Below are 10,666 nucleotides of genomic sequence, written 5' to 3' on the forward strand. Positions count from 1 at the left end.
AAAAAAAAAAAAAAAAAAAAAAAAAAAAAAAAAAGAAATGTAACAAGCAAACAAAAATAGATCATACTAACTAAAAATCAGTAAAGAAACTTCAAGAACCCTGATGGTGGTGGCGCACGCCTTTAACCCCAGCACTTGGGAGGCAGAGGCAGGTGGATCTCTGTGAGCTTAGGTCAGCCTGGTCTACAGGATGAGTTCCAGGACAGCCAGTGCTACACACAAAGAAACCCTGTCTAAAACAAAAAAAGGAGAGAGAGAAGGGGGGAAGAAAAGAAAAGAAAAGAGGAAAAGAAAAGAAAAGAAAAGAAAAGAAAAGAAGAGAAAAGAAAAGAAAAGAAAAGAAAGTTCAAGACTTGAGTTACAGCGTAGTTGGCAGAGTGCTTGCCTAACACAAGGCCCTGGCTTAGATCCCCAACCATGCATAAACCAGACATTGTGACACACTTTGCAATCCCGCCACTCAAGAGATGAGGGCAAAAGGATCTGAAGTTCAGGGTCATCCTCAGCTACATAGCGAGTTAGAGAACAGTCTGGGATATATGATAACCTGTCAACAAAACAAATTGTCATTTTTCTTATTCAAAAGCCATTTGTTACTTCCCTCATAAAGAATAAATATGAGTTCAAGTACTTTTTTATAAACAGCTCAATGTAAAATATAAAACAAAACAAAAGAAACTTCTGAGTTAATCTGCACAATAGATCAAGAGGATCTAAGAGACATTTACTGAATGTTCCATCCAAGAGCAAAGTAAAAGTTCTTCTCATCCAACCAAGAGAACTTTCTCCAAAACAGGTCATAAAGCAAATCTTTTTTTGGTGTTTTGAGACAGGGTTTCTCTGTGTTGCTTTGGAGCCAGTCCTGGAACTCACTCTGTAGAACAGGTTGGCCTTGAACTCAGAGAGCCTCCTGAGTGCTGGGATTAAAGGATTAAAGGCGTGTGCCACCACCACGTGGTTCCATAAAGCAAATCTTAAGAAATAACTTCTATTTCAACACAACACAGTGGAATAAAACTTGAAATAATTAACAGGAAAACTACATGTATTATATGAATATTTAATTACTGAACAACAGACTCTTGGATGACCAATGGATCACTAAAGAAGTGAGAGCGGAAATTCAGAAGTTTCTAGAAGCAAATAAAATGAAAGCAAAACTTACAGAACATTTGGGATACAGCAAAGCAGTTCTAAGATGAAAGTTTATAGCTGTGAGTGCTTATGTGAAAACACAGAAACATCTCAAATAAATTATTTAAGTTCTTAGAAAAATAAGAACAATCTAAATCTGAAAGTAATAGCTAGAAGTAAATAATGAGGGTCAAGGCAGAACACAGAGAACTAGCCAGATGCCTATCAAGAGACAAATGGACAAAGATAATGAGGCACATATACACAATAGAGCTTTGTGCAGCCATAAAGAATGAAACTACATGATTTCCAGGAAAGCGGATGGAACTGAGAGCATTATGTCACCAGACCCAGAAAAGCAAATGCTGCCTGTTTTCTTATGCAGAATCTAGATTTTATATATACTATATATATTACATATATATGTAAGTTTTTAAAAATTTCATATATATATGAAAGTGTAAATGGAATTATCTGGGGAAGGAGAGATGGGAGAACAGGGAGTGAATATAAACAAGATAAAATATATGTACAAAAGGGTATTAAACTCATTCTGCACACTAAAATATTAAATAAAAACATTAAAATTCTGCTGGGCAGTGGTGACACATGCCTTTAATCCCAGCACTAGGGAGGCAGAGGCAGGCAGATCTCTGTGAGTTCAAGGCCAGCCTGGTCTACAAAATGAATTCCAGAACAGGCTCCAAAGCTACAGAGAAACCCTATTTGGCAAATAAAAATAATTTTTTTTTTTTTTGGTTTTTCGAGACAGGGTTTCTCTGTGGCTTTGGAGCCTGCCCTGGCACTAGCTCTGTAGACCAGGCTGGTCTCGAACTCACAGAGATCCGCCTGCCTCTGCCTCCCGAGTGCTGGGATTAAAGGCGTGTGCCACCATCGCCCGGCTAAAAATAAATTATTAAAAAAATAGAATTGAAACCAAGTGTGGTGGCTCATGCTTATAATACCAGTGCTTGGGAGATACCAACTGCTGCAAGTTTAAGGCTAGTCTGGGCTATTCAGTCAGTTTTAAGCTAGCCTGGGCTACAAAAGCTAGACCGTGTTTCAAAGAAACCCCAAACCAGAGCTGGGTACTTAGCTCAGTTACAGAGAACCTACCTATCATGCACAAGCACTGCAGAAATAATGGGAAATGAAAACACTGGAAAAGACAGAATTTGAGCTGGGCCTTGTGACACAGGTTTGCAATCCTGGGATACTTAGAAGCTGAGGCTGAGTCATAAGGATGGAAAAGTCAAGGCCTACCGGAGCTACAGAGGAGATAATCTGTAGACAGCCTCTCTGAAAAAGATTCGAACTGAGGCTTCTAAGCATGGCAAACAAGACTCCTTATCACCTGGCCACTCCTGACCCTTCAGGAACTGCCCTTCCAGAAGCACTAAGTGGGGCATGGTTCATCCACATCCTCTATACTTTTGCTCTCCAGTGCCCATTGCCTGGGAATACCTTCTGAGTCATTCAGATTCAATTTTCAAAACTGCTTAGGTGTCAGCTTCTTGGAAAGGACTCCCTTCACCTCTGTGGTTTGAAAGAAAATGCCCCCCAAAGGGAAGGACACTATTAGGAGGTATGGCCTTGTTGGAGGAAGAGTGTCATTGTGTGGGTAGGCTTTGAAGTCTTTTTTTTCCCTCAAGCTTCCCTCAGTATGACATTCAGTTGACTTCCTGTTGCCTGCCAGATGTAGCACTCCCGGCTCCAGCACCACATCTGCCTGCATGCCACCATGTTCCCCATCAGGATGATAATGAACTGAACCTCTGAAACTGTAAGCAAGCCCCCCCCACCCAAATTAAATGTTTTCTTTGTAAGAGTTGCCATGGTCATGGTGTCTCTTCACAGCAATAGAATCGCCAACTAAGCCTCTACACAAAATGCTTCTTCTCTGGTTCCCGTAGCATAGTGCCTGAATCCCTCCATCCTTTCCCTTAGCATATACTAGTGTCTGTCTGTTTCTCTCATCAAACTGCATATTTTTTCAGGACAGGAGCTGTGCTGCACTCCTTGTTATCTGCCTCAATTAGAGCCAGAGTCCTACTAAATTCTCTAATCATTAACCAGGCATGCAATCTCCTTCTCAGAAGCAGATAAGGAAGTTTCCAGAACCAACTGCTACCTTTAGGCTTATATCCTTGTTTTAGGATTCCAAGATCAATTAGGTCTGTGCCCCATGCATACGTAACTTTTCAGACATACCCATTCTTGTTTGGATATGTTAATATAGTTCAGATTGGTTTCAAAGGTATATGTCTCTTTAAGTTGTCTTTGTAGACCTCTACTTTATGTTGGCTTTAGCTTAATTCTCAAAGGATAATCCCCTTATTGCTAATGTACTTACTCAGTAAACAAAAAATTTTATGTTACATTTATATGCCAAATTTTATGCTTGCTTAGAATAATATCTCAATAAGCAAAAAGGCCAAATTCCTGCTCTCAAGAATATGACTAAGGGGGGCTAGAGAGATGGCTCAGAGGTTAAGAGCATTGCCTGCTCTTCCAAAGGTCCTGAGTTCAATTCCCAGCAGCCACATGGTGGCTCACAACCATCTGTAATGGGGTCTGGTGCCCTATTCTGGCCTGCAGACATACACACAGACATAATATTGTATACATAATAAATAAATAAAAAAAAAGAATATGACTAAGGCCGGGCGGTGGTGGTGCATGCCTTTAATCCCAGCACTTGGGAGGCAGAGACAGGCGGATCTATGTGAGTTCGAGGCCAGCCTGGTCTACAAGAGCTAGTTCCATGACAGGAGCCAAAAGCTAAGGAGAAACCCTGTCTCGAAAAATTCAAAAAGCTACCCAGAGAAAACCTGTCTAAAAAAACAAAACAAAACAAATAAACAAATTGACTGACTACTAAGGAATTTCCAAGTTCTTAGGGTTATCTGATATTTGTTTCCAAATGACAATTACAAGGTTCAAAATGCTAATTTCAAATCACATAGCAGTAAAATTATACAGAAAAACTCTAACTCAATAGCTCACAAGGAAAACAGGGTATCTTTTATCAGATAAATCATAATCATTCATTTCTAGCAGTGGCCTTCACTACTGAGCCCAATGCAGAAATGAAAATGAGCCAACTAAATGAAGTCAATGGGTACCTAGAAATCTACCAAAGGAGGAACTACTAAGTGGTACCCAGAAATAGGTGGTAACTACAGAATTCCCTTATTTTTGGTTATTTTTGTCAGGAAGAATTCATATAATTCGTGAGCTAAATGATAACAGAAAAAAAAACAAAAAGCATCTTTTATCAGAGAAAAAACTTAAATGCTTAGGTAGAAGCTGAATAAACACAAGCAGATAAATACCAACTCAGGTACCTAAATAGGTTTTCACTGATGTCATTTTGTTGCTACATTATCTGGTAGATTTTCATCTCTTTATTAAAAAGAAACAAAATGAGAAGAAGGAGGAGAAAGAAGATGAAGAAGTTGAAGTTGTTGTTATCCAAAAAATACTGGAAAGTATAGAATAAGAAGAGATCATAAAATATAAACGTTCAGTTATATATCTTATTTTAGACCTCTATTACGTGATTTTTTTTTCATTTCATACCAGTGACGCCATAGCAAACATGCAGTTGTTTATCTTGCTTTTACCATTTAGTTTAGGATGTCTCCCCATATACTCATTCTTCTAAAGTAGGGAACACTAGATAGTATCTGTCCTAGTCACTCTCTGCTGCTGTGATAAACACCATGACCAAAAGCAGCTCAGGAGGAGAGGGCTCATCTCAGCTTACATGTCACATCAGTGAGGGAAGCCTAAGCAACTCAAAGTAGACACCAAGCAGCAGAGCTGCCTACTGGCTTGTTCAGATACCTTTCTTTTTTTTTTTTTTTTTTTTTTTTTTTTTTTTTTTTTTTTTTTGGTTTTTCGAGACAGGGTTTTTCTGTGGCTTTGGAGCCTGTCCTGGAACTAGGTCTGTAGACCAGGCTGGTCTCGAACTCACAGAGATCCGCCTGCCTCTGCCTCCCGAGTGCTGGGATTAAAGGCGTGCGCCACCATTGCCCGGCTTCAGATACCTTTCTTATACAACCCAGGCCCACCTGCCTAGGGGATGGCAACCCTCATAGTGGACAGGACCCTCCTACATCAACTAGCAAGTAAGAAAACCCCTCACTGACTAGTCAAAGGCCAATCTTCCTAGGTGATTCTAGTTTTGTGTCACACTGACCAATGAAAGTAACTATAACAACATCCATCACATAAATATGAAAAACATTACTGCTGTGCTATTGGGCAGGCAAACACAATGTTTCACAGTACAGAATAAACAAGTATTGGTGAATGCTCTTATTCACAAGAACTATCTAAAGATATGCTTATGGCAAACTGTTTGTATTTTCTAGTATTTATTTTGTGTGGGCCTATGTTGGATGTGCACATGGCACAGCGTGTGTGCGGAGGTTAAAGGACACTTGTGAATCCTCTACATCAGATGGAGGTCCAGTGCTGTCAGGCTTTGCAACAAATCTCTGTCCCTCCAGCCCAGTTATTTGTTTTTGAGACAAGGCTTTATTTTGTGGCCAGTATGGCCTGGAACTCATAGAAATTTTTAAAGATTACATTAAAAGAGGGCTGGCTCAGTAGTTGGGAGCACTGGCTGTTCTTCCAGAGGACCTGGGTTCAGTTCCCAGCACCCACATGGCAGCTCACAGCTGTCTATAACTCCAGTTCCAGGGAATCTGATACCTTCACACAGACATAAAGGCATGGTGGCACATGCCTTTAATTCTAGTACTTGGGAAGCAGAGGTAGCTGGATCTCTGTGAGTTCCAGGCTAGCCTGATCTGCATACTGGGTTACAGGACAGCCAAGGTTACATAGAGAGATCCTGTCTCAACACACACACACACACACACTTCCTGAGCTCAGGACAGGGGGTTGTTGATGGGGAAGGGAGTGAGTGGGCAGAAGTCAGGAGCAGCAGCCTATATGTTGCTGAAGGGCATGGATCTGAGTCCCCAGTCCCCGAGGAGCCTAGGTTCCAGGCAGGAGGATGGCTACCAGCGGAGGATGGGTGAGGCGGAGAGTTGAGAACCAAGAGTGTGGGTGGTGTGGAAGCTCTTGTGGTGACCCAGGTGAGAAGAGAGAGCAGAGTCTGAGTAAAGACGCTGTATCTTCACCAGCTGGCCTTACAGAGGAAAGAAGATCCTGTCTCAACACACACACACACACACACACACACACACACGCACGCACGCACGCACGCACGCATGCACACACGCACGGAAAACAAACAAAAGGATTGCACTACAGTCATGCATCACCATGCCTAGTTTTTAATACACACAAACACACTAAAGCAAAGGTCTCGCTATGTATTTGAGACAAACTCAGTTTTATTTAAGTGTGATTGTGTGTCAGTATGCATACATACATGAAGGTGCCCTCAGAGACCAGAAGTTATTAACCACCTGATATAGGTGCTGGGAACCAAACTCAGATCCTCTGGAAGAGCAACAAAAGCTTTGTTGTTGTTGTTTGTTTTCCCAAACAGGCTTTCTCTGTGTAACAGCCCTAGCTGTCCTGGAACTCATTTTGTAGATCAGGTTGGCCTCAAACTCACAGAGATCCACCTGCTTCTGCCTCCGGAGTGCTGGGATTAAAGGCATGTGCCACCATGCCCCATGCACAACAAATACTCTTAACCACTAAGCTATCTCTCCAGTTCCCCTTAATTCCCAACAAAAGCAATAATTCTTTTTTTAAAATTTTATGTGGGCAAGTGTTTTGTCTGCATGCATGTGTATCACTTTTATGCCTGGGACCCACGGAGGTCAGAAGAGGACATCAGATGCCCTAGAACTGGAATTACAGATTGGTGTGAACCACCATACAGGTTCAAAGCAAACTCTGTGTCCTTGGAAAAGCCGTCAGTGTTCTTAACCACTGAGCCATCTCTCCAACCCCAAAACTCTTGAAAGGGTAATTAAGTTAAGAACCATAAACTTTTTAGATAACCTGATATTTATGCCAAATGTTTTCTGTTCAAAATTTCTAGCACTATTTGAGGGCAGCTCATCTTTCTTAACTGTACTATTTATTTCTTTGTTTTGTGGTGTGGAGTTGAACCTAGCGTCTTTTGCATACTAGGCAAGTGTTCTTCCACCTGCCCAGATCCCAAGCCCCTAGATATTTTCACTTTATTCTTCATCAGGCTAAGTTAAATAATTTCTTATCTAAATCTGAAATTCCCCCACAGCTCTATTCTGAACCCAAGTGTAAGTGAAAAACACAGAAAGTCTCAGAATCACGTTGTCCTCCCCTGGTGCTCTGACTCTTTCAGCTTCTTGTCATGGTTCTGGGAAAAACAACAACAACAATTACTACTACAACTTGGTCCTCCAAGGACCACCTGGAGCCAGAAGGCAAGCCAGAAGGCAAACCGGCAGAAGAGAAAACGAAAACAAGCATCAGCAAACAAGCTGAGTTAGCATCTTGCTCTGTTGTGTGACTTCTTGCTATGTGACTTTAGTCAGTCACTTTGCCCTTCTCTCTCTCTGGGTCTCAATTTCTTTATTAATACAACGAGCATAAACTATCTATTTCAGGGTTATCATAAAAATTCAATGAGAAGGTATGTGATGTTTCTAGAAGCCTGGCAGGGGTAGGTGCACTTCCAAAGAAGTGAGTCTCCTGATGTGATGTTATCAAATTAATTACTTCACTCAAATTACCTTACATAGAAGAACACCAAGAACTAGTCAACAAAGCATCATCTTCCATAAAAAAAAAATCTGGGTCAGCTTTCTATCAACTCAGTCTCCACCACTATAATCATGCAATCATCAGCTACCACAGCCAGAAAACAAAACTCACAGTCAGTGCTACTAAAATTGCTAAATACAGTAATTACTTGATTCTCAAGATCATGTCAACAACAGAAATCTTCACAGCCATTCAGCACAAGCTGAACAATTAGCCGTAGCAGCGGTCCCTACGGCAGAAGGGTCACCACCCAGAGGAAAGGCACATTCAAAGACTTTCTCAAGCTGCTGTTTTCTCACACTCCGTACTTAGCGAGGAACCATGTCAACAAAAACACTGAAAGGGTAAGGACAAAAAGTGGTCTGTTGTTTGGTTTGGTTTGGGTTTGGTTTTTCGAGACAGGGTTTCTCTGTGTATCTTAGGCTGTACTGAAACTCGCTCTGTAGACCAGGCTGGTCTCAACCTCACAGAGAGATCTGCCTGCCTCTGCTTCCCAAGTACTGGGATTAAAAGCATGCGCCATCACTGCCAGGCAAGCAAGGGTATTTTGAAATTTGGCTTTTGACATTTAGCCTTCTTGACACTAACTCTTGACAAGAGGCTCTAAGGTAGTCTTGAGGAGGAAAGTATATTCTGTGAAGTCTGTCAACATGGTTCCTTTCTATGAACAACAAGCAGAGCCAGTGAGACTGCTCAGCTTAGCAAGCCTGACCACCTGACTCTGATCCTCAGAATCCACACAGAGGTAGAAGGAGAGAAGGCTCCACAAAAGCTGTCCTCTAACCTTACACAGACACCATTATGGCATGTACATACAGCCTCTTCAAAACTTAAATAAATAAAAGTAAAAAATACAACTTGTTAAAGTGAGATGTCGCCAGGCATCCCCGGTGGCTCACACCTTTGACATTAAACTTGGGAGACAGAGGCAGGCAGATCTCTAGGAGTTTATAGCCTGCTGGTCTACTTATCCAGGTCCAGGCTAGCCAGGGCTACACAGTGGTACCCTGTCTCAAAACTAAAACCAAATGTGCATCCCTCTAGGAAAGGAAACAAAGCATCGTTCCCTGAGCACGTATGTTCACAGAGCTTCACGTGCTTTTATATGTTCTCTCTCAGGTCAAGCTACAAGGCAGATCTTGTATTTCAACAAGGTAAATCGAGTGAGGTAAGAGTATCATGAGGTCAAGGCCAGCCTGGTCCACATAAGTGAGATTCATTTAAAAAAAAAAAAGAAAAAAGAAACCATTAGGTAATAAGCCCTAGGTCTCAGTCATTACATGGCAATGTCCAGCTCCAGGACCCCAATCTACCCAACTCTGAAAAGTTTTGTTTGTTTACTTTGTTTTGCTCATCTGCCTTTATAAAATGTGAAAATGAGGGCTAAAGAAATAGCGCAGAAGTTAGGAGCATTGGTTGCTCTTCCAGAGGACCAGAGTTCAATTCCCAGCACCCACATGGCAGCTCACAACTGTCTATAACTCAGGTTCCAGTGAATCCGACTCCCTCACAAAGACATGCAAGTCAAACACCAGTGCAGATAAAAATAAAAAATTTAAAATGACAAAATGAATACCAATTCTCTCTTATGAGAAAAAAATCCAATTCTTATCATGATTCCAAAACAAAACAAACCCAACAAACAAACACCCACCAAAAATGATGACCATTCCTGTCAGCACGTTGCTTTCCTGCTTTCTGGTAGGTCTTTAAACCGTACCCAGGAATCTGGGATGCTGATTGTTTGAGAGGGGGCAGGGCGGAAGTGGTTAAATCTTAAAGCTCAAAAATGATACCTGTTGACAACCACAGAGCGCCGAAGCAGAAGAAAGTATAGAGCAGGTACAGGCTTCTCAGCGGCTTCACTGATGTCTGCCAGCAATATCCTGGCAAAATCCAGGAAGCAGGACTTGGCTTGACTCCCAGCCTCTTCTCCATGGCCTTCCAGAGAGGCAGAACCAATACACTAGAAAGACAGGAGATAAAATTATATGCCAAGTAATTAATAATTGATTCCTGGAAATGTGGAATGCTAGAAAATGTGACAGATCAGGAGAAAGAGAAATTTCAAGTGTGTCTTTCAATTGTTCATCCCTGCCAGTAAGTTTTCAGCCCGAGCCTTGGCAGAGCCTGTAATTATCAGTGTAACAACAGAGCAAGAAATATAAAATGAATCTGCTGTTAAAGAGGAGCACTTACATTCCACGATTGTCTAACCTAACAGCAGATCTGTGACAGAATGGGTGAGAACACCAACCTGAGGAAGCAGCTTTGATTTTTCCACTTCTACTCCTCACTGCTCTGTGACTCTGACCAAAGTACTCTGCTATCTACAAAGAGGTTGGACTTCCTCTAACTGATTTTCAAGATGAGTCTCTTCAGGCACAGCAATTACCATCCAGCTTGCTTCCTGCCCCACCATCATTATCTTACAAGTCTACCCGACTTACGCTTTTACATCATCTGCTGGCTCCAGATCACTTGCAATCCCTCTCTTCAAACCTTGTACACTGCTCCCCACATAGTAAATTTTGTACTGTGCTGGCTACTCTGTAATCTAGTGGCTGTAGGACATACGGGGTAGAGGAGAGGAGAATGACACCGATTTTTCCAGAAGTTTCTTCCCTCTTGGATAAATCTTGACAACATATGAGTTTGATAGGGTTTTGAAAAGGCAATTAAAAATCTGTTGGCTAAGCATGGTATCTCATAGCAAAGTGCTAGCTGCCTGGAAGATTAAAGAAGAATTGCTTAAATCCAGGACTTCAAGGTCAGCCTAGACACTGTTTCA

The 10,666-nt window shown here is 41.6% G+C and overlaps 1 protein-coding gene across 1 annotated transcript in view; it reads right to left on the reverse strand.

Annotated features, from left to right (window-relative positions):
- Positions 1-9,836, reverse strand: part of Kiaa0319l (KIAA0319 like) — a 104,338-nt gene extending 94,502 nt beyond the window's left edge. The window contains exon 1 of the mRNA XM_005353228.1: positions 9,672-9,836. Within this exon, the coding sequence (XP_005353285.1) occupies positions 9,672-9,813 (142 nt within the window). The 5' untranslated portion in view covers positions 9,814-9,836. The remainder of the gene's footprint in view (positions 1-9,671) is intronic.
- Positions 9,837-10,666: the final 830 nt, after the last annotated feature.

Source organism: Microtus ochrogaster, chromosome 10 (assembly GCF_000317375.1).
Source record: "Microtus ochrogaster isolate Prairie Vole_2 chromosome 10, MicOch1.0, whole genome shotgun sequence".
NCBI classification, from domain to species: domain Eukaryota; kingdom Metazoa; phylum Chordata; class Mammalia; order Rodentia; family Cricetidae; genus Microtus; species Microtus ochrogaster.